General features: G+C 30.5%; 3 protein-coding genes across 3 annotated transcripts; 2 read left to right on the forward strand and 1 right to left on the reverse strand.

The window, feature by feature from the left end:
• Positions 1 to 2,049: 2,049 nt before the first annotated feature.
• Positions 2,050 to 3,576, forward strand: LOC114398878 (strigolactone esterase D14-like). The gene is made up of 3 exons (XM_028360987.1): positions 2,050 to 2,130; positions 2,210 to 2,310; positions 3,138 to 3,576. The coding sequence occupies exons 1-3, from the start codon at positions 2,050 to 2,052 to the stop codon at positions 3,574 to 3,576; spliced, it is 621 nt and encodes a 206-aa protein (XP_028216788.1).
• A 4,637-nt stretch (positions 3,577 to 8,213) lies between these two features.
• On the forward strand, positions 8,214 to 13,940 carry LOC114398167 (serine/threonine-protein phosphatase PP2A catalytic subunit). The gene is made up of 11 exons (XM_028360327.1): positions 8,214 to 8,539; positions 9,502 to 9,558; positions 9,960 to 10,043; positions 10,359 to 10,430; positions 10,988 to 11,059; positions 11,258 to 11,298; positions 11,973 to 12,039; positions 12,682 to 12,873; positions 12,997 to 13,086; positions 13,181 to 13,288; positions 13,396 to 13,940. Exons 1-11 carry the CDS (start codon positions 8,447 to 8,449, stop codon positions 13,459 to 13,461), a joined length of 942 nt encoding a protein of 313 aa, XP_028216128.1. The 5' UTR covers positions 8,214 to 8,446; the 3' UTR covers positions 13,462 to 13,940.
• Positions 13,941 to 14,261: 321 nt separating this feature from the next.
• On the reverse strand, positions 14,262 to 19,778 carry LOC114398166 (lipid phosphate phosphatase delta-like). The gene is made up of 8 exons (XM_028360326.1): positions 19,411 to 19,778; positions 19,192 to 19,287; positions 19,030 to 19,104; positions 18,771 to 18,901; positions 18,169 to 18,272; positions 17,950 to 18,078; positions 17,599 to 17,714; positions 14,262 to 14,892 (listed from the first exon to the last, which is right to left on the reverse strand). The coding sequence occupies exons 1-8, from the start codon at positions 19,576 to 19,578 to the stop codon at positions 14,491 to 14,493; spliced, it is 1,221 nt and encodes a 406-aa protein (XP_028216127.1). The 5' UTR covers positions 19,579 to 19,778; the 3' UTR covers positions 14,262 to 14,490.
• Between the last annotated feature and the right edge of the window lie 1,124 nt (positions 19,779 to 20,902).

Consider the following 20,902-nt stretch of genomic DNA (forward strand, 5'->3'; position numbering starts at 1 on the left):
TCTCTTATGTATGTATCAATTTTGCTTATAAACTTATTTTTCAACACCCTCTAAAATACAGCCCCCTTTCCCCTAACAAATATCCCGATCTATAATCTTCTCTTACCAACAAATATTAACAACACAATATTTCTAACATTTTTTATTATTAAATAAATTGTATATAAATATTTCATTCAATAGTGCAAATATCTAGATAATTTAACAAAACTTATATGAAATTTATCTAATGATAAAAAGTATATAGCAAAAATTATATAAGTATTTTTTTGGCTTAATTGAAAAATTCATCCCTTGTTTTGCTTGTTTCACTAAATTGGTCCCCCTATTTTTTAATTCACACTCTGAGTTCACAAAGCTGATTTTAATCGTTGAATTTAATTGTTAAATTTTAAACGTTGACTAAACTAAAAAGTTGATCAACATTTTCTTTTTTTAAGAAAAAACTTTGAAAAGGGTTGAGGATAGACTATAACCATAGTCCAAAAATACACTCCTTAAAAGAAGTATTCATTTGAATATTTAGTACAAAATATAACATTAATATAGGTTTAATTTTATGTAAAAATAGTTCAAAATTTAAATTTTATTATTTTTTTTGATTTTTTATATTTTTATAATCTCATATATTATCTTTTAAAATATAACATATAAGATTAAATTCTATTTTCACATAAATTAGAATATGTATATTTATATAAATTTTAATTTTATTTTATATATTATATTTATCTTTTAAAATAATGTTTGAGTTAATGAAAATATTTTTTATCTATATTAAAATATGCATGTTATTTATTGTAATATAGATAAAAACATATTGTCAATAAATCACATACATAAATATTTTAAAAAATAAAAAATACTGTCATTTTATTTAATTATGTATCTTTACTATATAATTTAATTCTTTAAAAAATTATATACCTAATTAAATAAATTTAAATATAAATAAAATAATATTATAATAAATAACAAGAATATATTAATATATAAAAAAATATTATCATTAAATCACATATAAAAATATTTTAAAAGATAATAAAATATTATCATTTTATGAAATTATAATTTATATAAAAAAATACATTAAAGATCAAATTTATATTATATCTTTACTGTATAAAATAAGTTTTGAATAATGTGATAAAAAATACATAAGATTATAAAAATATTATATATAAAATTAAAATAAAACTTATATAAGTATACATATTCTAATTTATGTGAAAATAAAATTTAATCATATGTATTATATTTTAAAAAATAATATATAAGTTTATAAAAACATAATCAATTAAAAAAGAACAAAGTTAATTTTAAACTATTTTTACGTAAAACTTATATTAATAGTATATTTTGCTTCAAATATTTAAAATGAGCACTTGACTATAGTGATAAAAGAATATGTTTCTTATTCTAAAAATAGTAAATTTTGAAATATAAAGAGACTAAGATAATGAATTAAAAAAATAAATAAATCAATTTAATGAAAGAGATAAAATAAGGGAACAAATTTTACAATTAAGCCTATTTTTTTTAATATTGGTCTAATAATTTTTTATGTAGGTTAGGAGTATTTATTCTACCTGGAGCTTATTATAATAGAAATCCCTTAAAGTTAACAAAGATGCATACTTATTCAACATCTTAAGTGTGTCATTTTAAATAAGGATCAAACACTGAGCTTTTCTTAAGGTTTAAATTTTCTAGTATTTATTTATTAAATCAGTAGTCAATCAATACACACTTATTTTAAAATTCCGAGGAGATAAAAAATAATGTCAAAAACATCCCTGCGAGTAGAATCATCCATCTTAATTAAAACACAGCCATATAATTATATGAAATTTCGTAGTTGTGCAGAAAGCAGCATGCATAATGCTACCAATTAAGCACTTTTCGCCATCATTTTCACACCTTTTTTCTCCCTGATTTTGGGACCAGCATGTTGTCCTGTATATTTACCCTTCAACTCTATTCTATTCATCACAAACATTTCTTTATTTCTTCTCTTCAACAACTGTTATATTGCTTAAACAAACAAACATGGGAACAGCATGTGGTTATGGAGGAGGCATGGTTGATGCCCTAAATGCTAATTTCTATGGAAATGGCACTCAAACTTTGGTTCTAGCTCACGGATATATATGGCACTGACCAAACAGTGTAGCATTATCTTATTCCCTTCCTTGCATGCTACTTCAAGGTGCTGGTTTTTGATTTGGCTTTCGCCCCAAATGTAAGGCCTTCTTCTCTTTATGACCCAAAGAAGTATTCAACTTTTGATGGATATGCTGAGGACGCTTGGTCTGCCTTCTTGATGAGCTCAATTTGAAGAAAACTATTTACGTGGGTCATTCCATGTCTGCCATGATTGGATGCATAGCTGCAACAAAGAAACCTGAACTCTTTGAACATCTAGTTCAACTGGGTGGTTCTCCAAGGTGATTGCATTCTCTATCAAATTTTGTTTAAATATGTACTGTTTTCTTTCTTTACGAAATTAGATGTATTCTCAAGAAAATCATCATACTCAAATTAGTAACATTATTATAAATTGATAAAATTCTTCTTCTATATGTTTTATTTGCCCGCTCTTTGAATATTAATTATTTAATTTAAAATGAGATTTTTATCATCCATAATAAGAAAAATAATAAGTTAGACATTTTTATCTGTTTTAATTATTTTTTAAAAAAATATTTATTTTTTGGATCTCATTTTTTTGTGAATTTATATTTTTGTCCCTCATAAATTTTTTGACCGGTATTAGTCCATTAAAAAAATTGAGACTAGAAACAGAAATCCACAAAAGATGATGGACAAAAAATGATAATAAACTTTGTTTTTATCCCATGAAAGAATATTTAAAAGAATTTTATTAAAATATATTGACACATTCTTGTATTGTTGACTTTTATAATAGTCATGCTTAAAAAAACATATCTATATATGGTAAATTTTAATTGGTTGACCTCAATGAACTAAAACTAAACTCTATTAAAATATATTTTAACAAATAAGTTCCTATATATTTACGTGAAATTCTTTTTTTCCGTTTTATTATTTTATTAAAACAAGTTATTTTTATTTATGAGAATTTGGTTTGAAATTGTATTTGAGAACTTGTTTAGGTACTTGAATGAAGAAGGGTACGAAGGAGGCTTCACTAGATCAGAACTGGACACAATCTTTGAATCAATAAAGCAAAACTTTTCAGGGTGGGCACACAGCTTTGCTCCAAACGCTATTAGCACAAACAATCCAGCAGCAGTTGCTGAATTTGAACGCAGTCTGCTAAGAATGATCAAACCAGAAGTTGCACTAAGTGTAGCTAAAACAGTGTTTTTAAGTGACCTCAGATGGGTTCTGCCACTAGTTCGTGTGCCTAATTCCACCATAATTCAGCCCAGAGAAGACCCTATTGTTCCTGTAAACGTTGCTTTTTGCATGAAATCAAAATTGGGTTCTCGTTCCAAAGTCACAATTCTAGAAACACAAGGCCATTTTCGTCAGCTGACAGCTTATCGTTTGTTGTTGCAAGTTCTTAAGGATTCATTGTCTCTGAAGTAACATTATTAACAAGTCTGAGATGGTATAAAATTAATGTTGAAGTTAAAACATATGATTACAGAACTAGGGGAAAAAAAGGAGATAATTAAGTACGTGTGTGAAACTTTGGATTGTAATGTAACCTCGATTAAAAGAAGTGATGTTGTGAAAAAAAGAAAGATCAATTCGTGGGGAGTCTCTAGCTAGCAGTAGTCTTGCTATCATTACTCCAATTTATTGTCATTAGTTTCTAATTTCTAATAATTCCTATTTTAAGTTTTCTTCAAAAAAAAATACTTATAATTAAAATAGATTGAGTTGTAATTTCGATTTTTTTTAATTCTAAATTCACGATTTGACAGTGAAATAAAGTAAAAAAAATTTAAAATGAATTAAACTCATCATCTTTTATTTAAAGATATATAAAACAACAAATCAATAAGTCTCTAGTTTTATTTAGTTAATTTTATAAACACTATTTTTACATGTATGATTAGTCAAGAGTTATTAATTTCTTTCAAATTATAAAAATTTATAAATTAAAATAAAATATTTAATATTTAATTTTACATTATTTATTTTTATTATAAATTTTATTTTAATATAACTTAATAAATTATTATATATAAAAATTTGTTCTTATTTTATTATAATTTTTCAAAAAAATTACATAAATGAATATATAGATTATTTCAGAAAATTATATTATGTAATTTATACAAATTACATAGATCTAAAATAATATTTAAATAATCTAAAAATTAAAAATTTATTATTTCTATAATTAAAATAAAAAATTGTATTATATATATAAATTTAGATATTTTTTATAAATTACATAAAATTATTTATATAAATAATTTACATATTAATTTATGTAAGTTTCTTTATTTATATAATTGGTACTAAAAAATTTATTTAATAAATAACTTTTTGCAGTTAAAACGAAAATATTACCATGCATGTTTTCTTAAAAATTAAATATTAGTTTTATTTTAATTAATATAATTAGAATAAAAATAATTTACATATTAAAATAAATTTATGTAATTTGTATAATTTACATGTTATTTATTACACTTGTATTGACTTGTATAACTAGAATAAAAATAATACGTATATTAAAATCAATTTACAGATGTAAATAATTTATATATTAATTTATAAAATTTAATTATAAATTGGTAAAATGAAAATAAAAATACGTAAATTATTTAAAATAAAAACATAATTAAATAAATTAAAAAAAAATTAATTTATAAATTTTTTAGTTTAAAAAAATTATAACTCTTAACTAACAATAAATAAAATATAATATTTATAAAGTTAACTAAATAAAATAAGTCTCTTAATAATTTATTATCTTATCTTTTAATAAAATGTCAACATTTATCAATTTTTTTTTATTTTTCATTTTATTTAACTTTGTTGTATAAGCATCACATGTCAATTGCCTATCTAATAGTTCTATTATTATTAATATGGTACATCAAAGTTAATATTTGATTTTCAATGATCAATTAATAGAAAAACTTAAATTATTTATTTCGAAAAATAAATTAAAAAAACTAAATATCTTAATTTAAAAATAGGAGGATTAAAATTGAAATTTAGTTATTAAAATATAACTAGTATGCTGTATTTTTATTATTCTGTGGCCACTTTCATATCTTAAATTTCTAATTAATAATTAGAATAATTAATTTTAATATACATATAAATTAATTGCAATAAATTGATATTATATTTTTTCTGGACCGAAATAGATTCTGTTATTTTATTTTATATATAATTATGATTTATTTTAACTTATTATTTAATATTTAATATATTGAGTTTTGACTTAAATACAATAAATATTTTTTTTGTAAAAAAGGATGAAAAATAATTATAAAATAGTTTTCTTATTTTATTTTTCATAAGAAAATAAATCATTGGTATTTTTTTATGAAAAATATTTTCTGTATAAATTCAACAAAATAAAACGTAAAAATATTATCACGACAAACTTGGTCTCAGTGTACAAAAACTTCAAAGTTGGTCTAAACGTACAGAGTTAGTTCACCAAACAATTTAAAAAATATTAGCTTGACCCAACCCAGCGCTGTATACCACTATTTGAATTTTTTTTAAAAATAGTTTTCAGATTTATAATTTGTAGTTTCAAACTGTGGTTTTTAAATTTTAATACCAAATCTTAAACTTAAACCGTACAAATTACTCTCTAATCTTTAGTTATGAAAGTAACGAATTATGAAAATGATAATCATAATAATAATATTAATGATAATCGTGATATCAGTGGTAATAATAATGACTGTGGTTGCAAATAGCATCATAACAAAAATTAGTTCTTTCAAAAAATATGAGTTGAATGATTTATTTTTCACATCTAAAATCCAAAAACTACATTTTAAAAATTGAAGTGTTTTAAAATCGAATTACAAAGTAAATGTTTTTAAATGTGATGCGCTTACAAAGCTTTCCTCTCATTTGAGTAGTATATTTATTGATGTGGTGTATAAATTTATTTATGTAAAATGATATTAATGTATTTTTATTTTATTCATCAAATTTAAGTATTTCACTTTTTTGTATTTTCATTTGTTTTTATAAGATATATGTATATACAACTGTTTGTTAATTGTGTAAGTGCTTATATTGATTGGTCTTTTAAAAATGTTATGTTTTAATAATTTTTTATTTTATAAAGATTATTTAATCCTATAATACTTTGGTCACTTTTTAAAACTATTGCTACAAATGACAAAAATTATAAATTGGAAACGATGGTTGAGGTGGCCTCCTTTTTTTATGTCAACAATCAAATGATTTTTCAAGCCCACAACGCCCAAAGGTCAGAAAACTATCCCAAAAGCATCCCAGTTTACTTTGAATTGTAGCGGGTTAAGTAAAACGGGTATTGCTATGGCAGATTATTTTTGCTAATGACAATACTCATGGGGTGCATTTTACTCATGTTCCAAAACTATCCCCTGAAAATTTGCACAACAAATCATATTTTCATTGTGTAATTGAGGTTAAAAAAAAATACACAACGAAAGTATGTTTTTGTTGTACAAGTGCACAATGAAATCATATTTCCATTGTGTAATTTTTCACCCTTAATTACACAACAAAAACATGATTTCATTATATAATTTTTTATCACCCCTAGATAACACAACACAATCATGATTTTGTTTCGTTATTTGATTCCACCCCAAATAGCACAATAGAATCATGATTCAATTTTGTAATTTTACTTCCATCCCTACTGTACAATGAAATCATAATTTTGTTCTGTAATTGATCCAATAACACAACGAAATCATATTTTCATTTTAATGTTTTCCAAAACAAAAACAAAAAAAACAACTGAAATAAGATTCTATTGTGATTCTCAACCTATAACACAACGAAATCGTACTTTTGTTGTATATAAAAAAATAAAAATATGTAAGGAGAAGGGAAAAGGGTGGTGAGAAAAGTGGAGAAAGAGGAGAAGAAAAATGTGCACAAGGACACTTTTGTCTATTCTCACTACTTTTCAAAAAGTGATAGTGGGAATAGCAAAAGTGAGAGAGGAAATATCAACTCCAAAAAAATGGATTTTGTTTCAACTAGCCTAATAGAAAAATAAGTATATGTAGCCCTTGCTATTCGCCTATTCCCACAACTTGTTTTGCTAAGTTTGCCCCCAACCTTTTAATAATATTTTAAAACCAAAGTACCCTAACAAAAATACATTTTCATTGTGAATGAATGTGGCTGAAGATACACAATAAAAACTTTATATTGTGCATAATTATTTTGCAATTGTCAAGTATTAAGAATTTTTTAATAACTCACATGTTCAATTAATTGGACCAAACTTTTGATATTAGCTGATAACCCTAATAACATGTTGTGAGTATTAACTTCAATATCTTCCTTCTCATATAATAGGCAACTTAATAAATATACTTATTTGTAATTTATATTGAAATCTCTTTTGAAAAAGTCCATCTGTTTTACTTTTCCTATAATTTACAAAATAAAGTAATAGATGACTGTTTTTTTTTTACAATGATCATAATAAATATCAAACCCATTGAAGTACTATATTAGGGGTGTTTGGTTTAGCTGTTTTTTGTTTTCATTTTCACTGAAAATATAAAATGGTGATGAAAACGTGTTTGGTTGAATTTTTGAAAACATTTTCAATAAAAATGAAAATAGGAAACAACCATAAAATGAAAACAATAAAATTTTATTTTTAGTGTTTTCAGTTGAAAACATGAACCTTATTTTGAGTGAAATGAAAATGTTATAACAAAGAATGTAAAACCAAATATAAAAAAGACAAGAAATCAACATATCATAAATTTTCGGTGTTTTTATTTCTTGAAAACAAAAAAACAATAAGTAAAATCAAATATGTTTTCATAATCTTTTGAACATAAAAATAATTTTCAAAAAATAAAAATAGAAAATGAAAATGTAAACCAAACATTCCTTAATATCTTATTTCCCATCACTTGGTCACCTTAAAATGATAGTGTATGAAAATTAAATTATTTTTTTAAAATTCAAAAATAAAAAGTTATGAAATAATGTTAGTAAAGAACTAAGAATTTAATTCCACAACCCCTCATTTTAAGTAGAAAACACTACGTGGGGCGAGTGTGATTGGAGGGAGTGAAGTCTTTCCCTCCACAAGAAAAAAAAATCAGAAAAAGGAAATGAGAGATTGTTGGACACCGTGCAAATCAAGCACTTTGCTTGTTATTTCACGCGCCCTCTCTCCATTTTGACCTCCCTTTCCTCTTCGTTCCCCACTCACTGCAACGGCGCCGGAGATCCGTCGCTCTCCTCCTCCTCCTCCTCCTCCTCCTCCTCCTCCGCCGCGATGGGCGCCAATTCCATGCTCTCCGAGTCCTCTCACGATCTCGACGACCAGATCTCCCAGCTCATGCAGTGCAAGCCACTCTCCGAGCAACAGGTTCCTTTCCATTTTCTTCGATCTGCTTCTCTTCCCCACCAAAACACCGCACACGTCTCCAATTATCCTCGATTTGTATAGTTCTTTCCCTTTCGCGGCCGGTATGAGTAGTTTTAGCAGTGCGTGTGTTGATTTCGCGAAATGGCGACTCAGATGCGGTGATTCGTTGCGTTTTGACCTGATGTGGAGCGATTGGGAGGAGATTAATAGTGTTTGTTCACTGAAAAATGATTTTCAGATGTGGAATCTGCTTTTAGGTGTTCTGGTATGTTGTTAGCGAGTTTGGTTGGTGGAGATTGTCTCATTGTCCTCTTAGAGGTTACAGAGATGTTATGTTAGGTTTTTGGAAGCTTGATGTTTGAAAAACGTAGGGTTTCTGTATTTGAAACTGTTCAACGCTGGAAATCGGATTTTTCTCAAACCGTTTTGCTAGTGCCCTAAGATAACATGAGGCGATTTCTTGAAGGATAAAATTTTAGATGCAGTTAGTTAGGTGGGTTTGGTGCTGTTCTTCAATTTTCGAACTTGTAACTTTTGTTTCAAACTTGTAATTTGAAACTTAACACTGATCATGGTTGAAGATTGATTAGATTAAAAGAAAGGGATGGTGCCTGATAGGCATTGTAGGGGGTACTACTTTAGTGGTCTCACCTAGTTTGTCACTCTTAATGCAGCAACATTGCTTCATTTGTCTTTCCTTGCAAAGGATCTTACCTTGCTAAGTTTGTTTACTTCAAATGTACTAAGATGGAAAAAATGTCTGGATTTCATCGCCACACGAGTAATATATTTTAGTAAAGGTTTTGCCATCATTTCATTTTATGTTGATTGTCATTGTATTGTTTGTTTTAAGCAGTCATGTCCTTTTCTGGGGAGATATCTCAAATATCATTGACTCCTTGTCAAAAAATAAACATGCAAAAAATAAACTCATGATTGTGTTTTATGCACTGCCTGTGTAGGTCAGAGGTTTATGTGAGAAGGCTAAGGAGATTTTAATGGATGAAAGTAATGTTCAGGTGCAACCCTTTCTTCCAGTCTTTTAACGTTGATATTACTCTGTCAAAAAAAAAAACATTGATATACTTGCATGACTGCTGTTCCATTTGCTGCTTGCTTTGCATGAATCATTTGTTAAGTCAGAAATGAGTTATTGAACTTTATCATTTTCATCCTGTATTCGGGTTCATTGATTTATTCATCTAATGCCATTGCTTTTGAATTTTAATGCCTGTTTTCTGGAGGAGGATCTAATTTTTTCAATCTTTCTTTCATGAAATGCTTAATTTGCTTTTGCTTTACAGCTGTTTGTCTCTACCAATTAATGTCACTTTATTTTAGTGCATCTGTTAATTTCTAGTTTCTTGTCTTATAGAGAGAAAACTAATTTTTTCTTGGGGGTTTCTCTCCTGTACCACAGCCTGTTAAAAGCCCTGTGACAATTTGTGGCGATATTCATGGGCAATTTCATGATCTTGCTGAACTGTTTCGAATTGGAGGGAAGGTATAATTTCTGACTGTGGATTTCTTTTTGTTTTCAATTTTCTGTTTCAGCCGGGGAATGTCTTAACTAACTAATTGAGACCTGTCAAAGAAAAAGCTTTTGGAGATTGAAGTGCATCAGAGGTATTGAGGAGTAAATTGTAAAATTCAGGAACTACTCATTGACTCCACTGTGACCCTAACTAATATTTTGTTAAAGTTCGTTAACATTTTATTTTTTGAAAATGTATTATGTGAAATATTTTGTGAGCTTCTGGATAATATATGTTTCCGAATATTTAGGTATGGATTCTAAATATACCTGTTTTATTTGCAGTGTCCAGATACTAACTACTTGTTTATGGGTGATTATGTGGACCGGGGTTATTATTCAGTTGAGACTGTATCGGTAAGTACAACTACAACCAAGATAAACTTATTTGATTTTCTTTGCCTTTGGATGGTTATTTTTTGAAAATTTGTTGTTCTCTCTCTGCCCCAAACCTCTGTGGCTCTGTGGGGTACATTTCTGTGTTAGTCATGCATTAGGATGTGAACACATATTAGGTAGGGAATTGCTCTCAAGTGGTAGTTCATGAAGTTTGTATGAGCTGTGAGTTTTGTTTAAGTCGTCTCTTGCTGTTAGGATGAAAATAGAAAATGGGACTATTCCCAAGTGGTAGATGGTTCAGGGTTTAGAATGTGCTGCAAAGGTGAATAAGGGGATTCAATCATACAGCAAATGCTTTTCAATGTGTCAATATTTAGAAGGCTCACAGAGATGAAAGGTGGATTGCATATGCATCAAAATTATGTAGAAGTTTGCATTATCTTACAATCATTTTTTAAGATTAGTTTCACATACAATTTTAGGCATTGTGGTGGTTTATAATAAGTCATACTGTCATACAATTTTTCCTTGATTGACAGTGAATGTTAGACATACTAATTAGTTATTCTATCCAGCTCCTTGTGGCACTGAAAGTTCGGTATCCCCAGCGAATTACTATTCTTAGAGGAAACCATGAAAGCCGTCAGGTTTGTGTTTTAACTCTTTCAGAACTATAAATTACTTTCTGAACTGTAGTTATTTATTTGTGAATGGCACATAAATTAGCTAGTCTGGGAGGCTTTGTATTTGTATGATAAATTGTTGTTTCTAAACATTTTTGGCTGTGATTTGAAGACTTGTATGGGTGGTTGAGCTAATTGTTCCTTTATCATCCTTTAATGCAGATTACTCAAGTATATGGATTTTATGATGAATGCCTTAGAAAGTGAGTTTTCAACACCTTCATTTATTGGTTCTATGGAGCAAAAGTGAAAAACATGAGATGTTTCTATCTAGAGAAAGATTTGTTTGTGTAGGATGTTTTTGTTGTTTCAATTGAAGTTTGTTTTGTTAAATACTGATGTTCAATTTTGTTATTAGTATTACCATGTTGGAGTCACTAAAATTTCCTTTTAGATAGAAGCTGACAGAAAATATTTTTCCTTTCCCCTGCAATATGCTCTTTTGGAATTCCAACGTAGTTTTTTGTTACTTCAATGTACTGAACTGGAGTTCTGGTATGAGCATCTGAATTTTGCTGTTGATTTGGTGTTATGTAACTTTTTTATTTGTAATTTTTAGTTTTACTGTTAGAGATCTTCAGTTTTAGATATCGATGGATGTGGCAGCATGACATCTGGTTGTATTAGTAGTGAATTAGTGATGTAATAGTAGTTTTATGATATAAAATATCATACTGATGTATGGTGTCCTATGTTCTTGTTAACATAACATATGCAATGAATAAGTAATTCTGCCCTGTTTTTGTCCAAAAAAATAAAGAATATAATTCTATTAAATGTGGAAATTTTTATCTAAAGTGAAAGTGAGAGAACAAAATAAGGATATTTGGTTTCTAGTTTTTAACAATATGATTTCTTGTTTATTATTAATTTGCAGGTATGGTAATGCTAATGTTTGGAAGACCTTTACAGACCTTTTTGATTTTTTTCCATTGACTGCATTGGTTAGTATCTTATCTTTTCCCTGTGTAGTGTCGTGTTTTGTTTGTGATTTGAAGCATATCTCATTCACATGTCAGTTATCATGTAAATTGAAAATTTAGAATTTGGGGGGAATTTTTGGATTATATTACATTCTCATTTTGCAACATCAGTTGGAGTTATCAGTATTTCCTTTTTTTTAAAAGGCTCAGAACTCTGGTGTCCACTTCTTTTACATGTGACTTACCTTTAAACATGACATCTGACTGTTTCCTCAAGAAGTTAAAATCAAAACTATGCTATCCCTCTTTATATTACTGTCTACGACTTATCTGAGCTGTACCCATGTCTAGTTTTAACAAATATACATGTAGTTTGCTTAAGTATGGTTATAGTATATTTCTAGATATGGAAGTTTTCTAACATTTTCTATTAAAAGATTTTTGTAATTTTCAAAACTAGACATATCTTGTAATTTCACTGGACAGACTTGTCTAGTTATTGTCTTTTGTGACTAGTTCAATTAAGATAATAAACATGAAAGTTGTTCAACAGTCAATCTAACATGTTTTAGAGCGCATGGCAAAGATAACTTAGTAATTGTTGGTTAAAATTTTAGTTAGATACTTTTGATCATTCAGCTACTAATTTAATATCCATTCCAGGTTGAATCTGAAATATTCTGTTTGCATGGTGGACTGTCACCTTCAATTGAGACCCTTGATAACATAAGGAACTTTGATCGTGTTCAAGAGGTTCCTCATGAAGGCCCCATGTGTGATCTATTGTGGTCTGACCCAGATGACAGATGTGGCTGGGGAATTTCTCCTCGTGGTGCTGGATATACTTTTGGCCAGGTAAACATAGCTTTAATTTCTTGACTCTACATTATTGAATGTTATTTTGAAGCATTGAGAGATCTATTACTGTTTTTGTATTATTATTTTGATTTTGATTCCAATTGACATTATTTCTTTCAGGATATATCTGAACAATTCAATCACACTAACAGCCTTAAATTGATTGCTAGAGCTCATCAGCTTGTTATGGATGGATTTAACTGGGCTCATGTAATTGTCGTTCTTATGGATTCTCTTGCATTTGCTCTCCTTTAGAATTATAGGTGTAAAATTTTAGATATGTGCATTGTTTTTGTTGAAACAGGAACAAAAGGTGGTTACCATTTTTAGTGCACCTAACTACTGTTACCGATGTGGGAACATGGCTTCCATATTGGAGGTTGATGATTGCAAGGGTCACACATTCATCCAGGTCTTTTTCTGTTATTCAAAATATAATATAATTTACTTGGTGAAATTATGTTTATTTTAGTCTGGACCCTTGGATTGTCTTGAGTAAGTTTGAAATATTTTTTGCAGTTTGAACCTGCTCCTAGGAGAGGAGAACCTGATGTCACTCGTAGAACGCCTGATTACTTCTTATAATGTAGCTGTTGAATGTCATACTGTTATATCATGGTTACCTCTACTGCACTAATTTCAGGTAGTTGCGCATCCTCATATCACGAGATTGCTGTAAACATTTAAATCCATGGATATACACGTTCCGTGCTTTTGGGGGTTGTCCAAAGACTGCTTTGATGTATAATAGGCAGGTAACATTCCACTGATTACACTCGAGGAATTGCTGGACACCTTGTCTGGAGAAGTCGCCAAGATGATGTCATAATACGTATTGTTCCAGCAAAATGTGGATATTTTTTGTTTGTTTTTTCGTGTTTATTTTTTGTCTCTTATGTTCAGTAACTCCCTTTTATGGCTTTACAAGCTATATGACTGGATTTTGTTGCTCGTGGATGTTTTTGTCGTGTTCTATCATTTTTCAGTTAAAGTTGCATGACATAGTGATTCAGTTTTGTTCTTACGAATTATGTTCAACTTATACGTTTATCATTTATCTGCTATTTTCCTATCTTTTTATACTTTTATTTTTTATGACTATCTTTTCATTCATTTGTTGACAACGAAAAATTGTTAACATGATTCTTGGCCTTCCTATTCAAGTTAATTCTTCTCTGGTGTGATGTCTTTCGTTTATAATATAAATCAAAATTAAATAATTGCATATATAACTGGATATGTGCGGGACGTTACAAGTTTACCCAACTCGTCAAAAAATGAAATAAAATTGTACTTGCTCTCTATCTGGTTTCTATATCTAGTTGCATCAGAAATTGCAAAATTTAAAGTTATTGACGTGAAATAAGAATAAGGCCTTTCTCTAGTTGCTACGACACAGGCATGAAAATTAATTGCAGAAAATTAATACGTGAACATAATCTTTATATATTTTTGGGGCTTGCAAAGATTGCAGAGACATTTTATGGGTCTACAAGGGATTCTCACGTCAAAATTTTATCGCGTGTAAATGCTCTATTCTTGTATGTTCTGATATATAATTTTGACTGGATATGACCGAAATGGGATGGTCTCTGGCTCTACAAAATTTTCAAATCACAAGCTCATGTATGAAAAAAGAGATGGCACTAGGTCAACTACAGACCAGGCAAGCCCTGCATACTGAACAAATCTAATTCCGGTATCAACATCGAATGCCTTGTGCTGGGAAAGGAGCTTTTGCAAGTAACCTTGTTTAAGCTTATCAGACATTTTACCTGTCACAGATCCATTCAGTGTAGGTATATAGCCGGTTGATTTTATTGGGATGCCCAAGGTGTTCGCTACCACAGGAATGGTCCATTTTGCGAGAGTCTTACTGCAGAACTTCACAATTAGAATTGTAGGTATTCCCAATAGCATCCTTCCCAGAAATACAGGTATAGTCAGCTCTGACGAGAACAAACGAGGAACATTGGCATGGTGAAATTGATGGTATGTTTGTTGCACCCCAGAGACCTGAAGACAAGAGCATTGAATTAATATTGATATACAAAATTAAAATATTGAATTCTTCCTTGTCTTAAACAACAATGTAATTTGCCTATGCTTAAATAATTGGCGTGGTGAAGGCCAGCCTAATATTTCATCCATTTCATACTATTCGTCCTTGAAAAAAATCATTCCACTAAAGAATAACAAGGAAAAAAAAAAATTGAACTCTAAACAAACTTACATCTCAAGATGTGAGAAAGATAGTATTCTAATTAGTAAATTGCAAAAAGAGAGAAAAGTCAATTCTGCATGACACTCAACGTAGGGCCGGAATACTAGTAAATCTTTTAACATAACTGGATACTCTTAAAATTCTCTACTGTGGTTTTTTGTACCATGAAAAACTCCTAACAGAATAATATAAATAAATATAAAAGGAATAGTAATTTAATTAACCAAAAACATAGAACAGCTCTTCTCTGGCCCTTCTTGGCATGCTCAGTTAGTATTGGAGGACTACCAAAAAAAATCCTAGGGGAGTGCTTGATTCTAACATCTCCAGATAGATCTATTACAAACTTACAATGATGTGGACTGCATACGGCTACATTTCAAGCATCGCTTGTGATAGGAAACCAAGAAGAATACTTCTGGAAAAGAGTTTCATTCAACTGAAAGAGGAGCTCAAAGCCATTACAAGAAGAAGAAAAAACTCACCAGCCCCAGAGCATAAGGTCTAAGTGATAGCTCTCTGCCCAAACTAACACCACAATTCTCTTGTGCCCCGTTTTGGTCCGCTATCTCTACCTAAAAACTGGTAGAATTCCTAACTGCTGACTCAGACTAACCACTTGCCAACACTCCAGTAAAGTGTTGCTACCTAACAGTCCTTCCTTCTCCTTGAATAAACTAGTCAAGTCTTGTGCACAATAGGATCATGGTTCAGAACCTGATCAACTTGAGCTAGGCTTACTCAGCGATGTCAGCAATTGAACTCATAATTCTAATTTTATGATTTCTTGTGAGAATTGTAAATAATTGATTTTGTGTGAGTTTATACAGTGGAAGCTCCATTTGGATGACTAATGTTGAACTTATTTAGATTTTTAGGCTGAAGAAGAGAAGATTTGGAAATGCTGTTGAAGGGTTCGCTCAATGAGCCAGATTGGCTAAGTGAGGCTCATTCGCTTAGCGACATCGCTTAGCGAGGAAGCCAGCTCGCTCAGCAAGAGTGGAACCCTAGAGAATGTAAAGTCAGAGAGCAGCCCGCTAAGCGCACAGCCAGCCCCCCAGCGAGACTTTTGTCTCTTCTCGCGCTTAGCGCGTCCAATCCCGCTAAGCACCCAATCACTAACGCTCGCTCAGCGAGACATGCTCGCTGAGCGCACATTCGTAATCTGAGAAGCCCAAAAGTCTTTAAAACTGGAAGAGGAGTGGAAAACCAAGCGTCAAGCAGCGTAGGAAAGAAGGATCAGAGCATCAAGGCTGAAGGAAGACATTTTTCTTCACACTTTCACTTCACCATTCCATTTCCATATTATTTCATCCTTGTATAGAGCCCTCCTTGCTAATGGAGGGCTAAACACTTCATTGTTGGAGAGTTTTTCCATTGAGCACTCTTAATGTAAAAACTCTAACTATCTATTTAATATTATTGCTAGTGTTCTCTGCTTCTATCTGTGTTTATTTTCCATATTTGTGGCTTGATCACCCATTTATATGTTTTGTTAGGATTTAAGTATTGGAAAATGCTTCTAGTCCTTAGAACTTGGTAGAGCAACTAGAGGCCTTCATTTCTAGGAATAATGTGAAGTAATCTAATAAATATTGCATCTTTTGCGTAATGTGGCTTGCTTAAAATGAGTTTGTTGAGGAATCAAGAACGAAACTAGGAGAGCTAGACTCTTTCGTGTGAGGAATTACAGATAGAGTAATTTAACGGTCCAAGGAACATTAGGATAATGTTAAATAGAGAAAAACTTCTATAATCACGTCAAGAGAAAGTTCAGTAGAATACTCCCCGACACATTCACCTAGGTATTTGTTTCATTTTACAACTCTGCGTTTGTTTAGTTATTCGTTCTTAAGCTAAGAAAAATTACTACAATCACTGGAAAACATGAATGAGCTATTTCATTTTATTTCACTGCAATTAAAATTGTTTACAAACTGAATATGCATCATCGAAGTATAATAAATTCCCTGTGGACACGATGCTCGATCTTACCGTTTTAATTACTACTTGAACGAATTGGTGCACTTGTCAATCGTCTAACAATTTATCCCTTAGCATATCAAACTGCAATTGATTCTATTCTACAACACTCTGCATAGATTTATATAAAGCATATTCACCTAACATTACTACTATATGCAACAAGGGAAAGAATGTTAGTTTTAAGCTAGTTAAAGTGAATACAAATCCAACTCAGTGAAGTCAACATTCAAGCCCGATCAGATATAGCCCAATAGCACTCAGATTTTAAATTCTGATCTGGTGCTGCCAGTACTAGAATGTCTAGAGCTGGTCAATTACAAAACTAAAACAGCCAAGGACATCTTTAGGTCTATGACTCTAATTGAGTGTTATATTCCAAAATCCTGTTTTCACTCAATATGTCTAACCTTATACCAAGAAGAAATTATTTAATCTTGTGTATATTTATTCATAATGAAAGAAAATAAAAATGAAACAAGTATAGATGATGTTAAAGGGTAGAAACAGCTTACAATTCCCAATGCAACACCATCGAAAGCAGTGTGATACTCAAAGCTTGGAGTTGGAAGTTCAGGAGTTGGATAAGCAAAAAGCAAGAGAAAGCTCAAGGCAGCCCAAAAGGACGTAACTGCAGCAAAAACAAAAACAGATTATGAGATAGAATACAAGGAAAGCTTGTCAAGATTACTGAAATTAAAGAGAGGGGGGGGGGAGAACTTCTACATAAAAAATTAAGTAGTTTTAATCATTTATAAGCAAAGATGCTTAAGAAATAAGGGGACCCCCCCACCCCCATCAGCAGGTGCTGTGGTTACTGTAAATAACAAAGCTATATTGGGCAGAATTTATAAATTGAAGAATACCATTTTGTCCTGAGATCACAAAACTGTCCATGTATTCATCAACCGTAAGCCAAAATGCAAGGACAACGAGTCCAATAAGAAGGCCAGCAAGAACATCAACCACACTATGCATGCCAAGATAAATTCTTCCTGCAAAAAACAAATAATTTTCATTCTTTTGCAGTGAAATAGGCCAACAATAGGAAGCTGCTAATAATGCAAAAGTGATCCGAGACCTACCCAAACCAATGAAAAACACCAGCATGCAGGCAAGAGAAACTCCAAGATAAGTAACATAGGCACCTTGAATTTGAGTATGAGTCAGGACATAGTGCAAAAGGTAGCTGATAAACATCCGTTCCGAGGAAAAACATCCATTAATGACTAACGCAAATAATTGAAAGCAGTAGTTTCATCATTCTCAATAGATAATCTGACTTCGTAAAAGTAGATGGTTCTAATCAAGTTAAACTGACAGAAGATAGATAAAATACATGTTTGCAAATGCATTTCCATGTTTTAATCATTCAGTTAATTTTTATTCTCCTTCCTGGGACCAGAAAATAGATAGGGAGAAGAGTAAGTGTATGTAACCATATTACTTTACTTATAAGGCATGCCACCTGATCAATTAGTTTACGTATCTAGCATAGCATCTCAACAGCACATCTCAGCAGCCACCCCGCCACACAATATGAACCTTTGTGACATGACACAAAAACTCACTCACTCTAAAGACATGCCTCAGAATCCCTTTCCGTTGCCATGCCAGCTAAACTAGCCCTAAACCAAGTAGGATGACTTAGAAATAAAAGCAAATAAAAACAAAGAATAATAAATACCCAGATAAGCAAACTGTGTTAAGTGTGTGAGAGGAAGGCAATCCATATTCTAACGCATTATCCTCTTCATCTCTGGTGGCAGTTACTCTCTTGACAGGTGGAGAAGCAGGTCTTGGAGCTGAAACCACATCCTGTTAATTGACAAACACATGAAGCATTTAATACAATAACATGCAGTAAAAGCAGTGATCACACACACATAAATTAATGGCCGAATCCAAAGTTGAATTAAATCATTAAATGAAAGTGAACAACACACCTTTATGCAGTTTCCAAGATAATCACAAAACGCCATCAACAACGTCATCTGCCTCGCCAATTTGCCATGACCACTCTACACAGCCAACAAAATTGACTTTTTCAAAACCAAAGTTCGTAGGTTGAATCTGACATCACCAGCATAACATGTAGTAATACGTACCCAGAATAGCAGAGGGAGAAAAGCAGTGTAGAAGGGCACAGAAACAACGCAAGACAACCCAGAGAAAAGTGCATCCAGGAACCCAAACCCGTAACTCTGCAGCCAAGAAAGAAAAAATCAACACATACACGAACAAAATCAAAAAGCTGAAAACTAAGGGAGAATAAAAATATGGGTCTGTTTCAATTGAATCCAATTTGGGTGGAATTTGAGAGTTACCTGGATCTTGAGGATAATAGGGGTTTGAGTGACAACGTGATGAGTAACCCAAGGTTGTAAGAAAGACCTAAGTTTGCGAGTAACGTTGAGGTATGAAGCAGAAACAAGCCAGAAGATTATTCCACCTAAAACCGCACCTTGCCACACTGCTGCACCCTCACCCTCCATTATTCTTTCTTCTTCTTCTCTCTCTCTCTTGTGTTTTGTGGAAAAGAGAAGAAGTGAGGAACCGAAGAAAGAAGAAAAGAAAAAGAAACAAAAATGGCTGAATCAAAATTATTGGACCGTGGAAGTTGGAAGAAACGGTATTCTCAACACTCAACTTTATTTCTTTCTCTCACAATAAAAATAAAAAAAAAAAAAGGTGAGAAGGTCTTTTATTTGTTTTTTTTTATTTTCTATTTTGCTTTGAATGACAAGAAAAACGGAAGATTTTTTTCTGGGCCATGAATTTTATATTCTTTGAACTATGGACTATGATCCACGGATTCGGTGGAATTTGGCTGGCGGAAGGAGAAGCTTGAAATTTCAACGCGTAGTCAATGGTGAAAATTCTTCTTTCTTCTTTTTTCGTGGAAATTGTAAGGGACAAGGATTCTTAAGTTAATTTATTTCTTTCTGCCCACAAGTAAAATAAACCAACTATCTTGGCTTAATTTTTTAGGTCACACGTATTCTAAATTACATAATTATATCCAAAATTTGAACTTAAAATATCTAATTAAATTTTTACAGCACTTGATTTACGTATTTAATGATTATTGTTTAATTTAATATAATTATGTAAGTAAATTTTTAAATTAAAATATGGCATGTTCTCAATCTCATGGAAAGATGAGCTCCATTTGGCCCGCCTGTGATATTTGTTCACTTATAAGTAAATTGCAGTATAAATGTGTAAAACATAATAATGTGAATATGTATTTTTTTTCTTTTAATCTTCACACTTTTGTTTTACATATTATATTATTTTTCTGAGAAAAATTGTTCAATGTCCACCCAGTTAGATTTTAACTTTTTTTTAACTGATATTAAAAGAAATTGAACCCACATCTATAAAGAAAATAAGAATTCATATTAGATCTTAATTTTGTGATATATATTTACATAGTTGGGGGATTTAATTTTTAATGGTCTTCTTCTAAAGTTGCTAATATGAGTTACATCTCGAAAAATAATTCATTTGCCTTTATAAAAAATTTGAGTACAATGGTTTTGTAGTTGAAAATATCCAAAGTAATAATCTATAAAGTGCGTTTAATTTATTTATTTTTACCATATTTTGTTTAAAATCACTGTTTAACTGTGTTTTTTTAATTCTTAAGATAGTGTTTTTAGAGAAAATCTTTACACAATTACTTAAAAATCATTCATAAAGATTGGTCTTAATACAATCATTAATACTAAAAAGTTTGAGTGTAAATCTTTCTGGAACATAGAAAACCATCCAAAGTCCGAGTTCTATTTACAGATAATTTATGGGCCTTATTAA

This window comes from Glycine soja, chromosome 19, assembly GCF_004193775.1.
Source record: "Glycine soja cultivar W05 chromosome 19, ASM419377v2, whole genome shotgun sequence".
Lineage (NCBI taxonomy): Eukaryota > Viridiplantae > Streptophyta > Magnoliopsida > Fabales > Fabaceae > Glycine > Glycine soja.

Bases quoted from the DNA above. Each gene is read 5' to 3' on its own strand.
- LOC114398878 (XM_028360987.1), top strand. From the start codon at position 2,050: ATGGGAACAGCATGTGGTTATGGAGGAGGCATGGTTGATGCCCTAAAT. The intron at 2,131-2,209 runs GTTCTAGCTCAC...TGCTACTTCAAG, and splicing joins GAAATGGCACTCAAACTTTG to GTGCTGGTTTTTGATTTGGC. The intron at 2,311-3,137 runs GTCTGCCTTCTT...GAACTTGTTTAG, and splicing joins GGATATGCTGAGGACGCTTG to GTACTTGAATGAAGAAGGGT.
- LOC114398167 (XM_028360327.1), top strand. From the start codon at position 8,447: ATGGGCGCCAATTCCATGCTCTCCGAGTCCTCTCACGATCTCGACGAC. The intron at 9,559-9,959 runs GTGCAACCCTTT...CCTGTACCACAG, and splicing joins TGGATGAAAGTAATGTTCAG to CCTGTTAAAAGCCCTGTGAC. The intron at 13,087-13,180 runs GTAATTGTCGTT...TTGTTGAAACAG, and splicing joins ATGGATTTAACTGGGCTCAT to GAACAAAAGGTGGTTACCAT.
- LOC114398166 (XM_028360326.1), bottom strand. From the start codon at position 19,578: ATGGAGGGTGAGGGTGCAGCAGTGTGGCAAGGTGCGGTTTTAGGTGGA. The intron at 19,288-19,410 runs GTAACTCTCAAA...TCTTGGCTGCAG, and splicing joins CTATTATCCTCAAGATCCAG to AGTTACGGGTTTGGGTTCCT. The intron at 14,893-17,598 runs GTAAGCTGTTTC...TCTTGTCTTCAG, and splicing joins ATGGTGTTGCATTGGGAATT to GTCTCTGGGGTGCAACAAAC.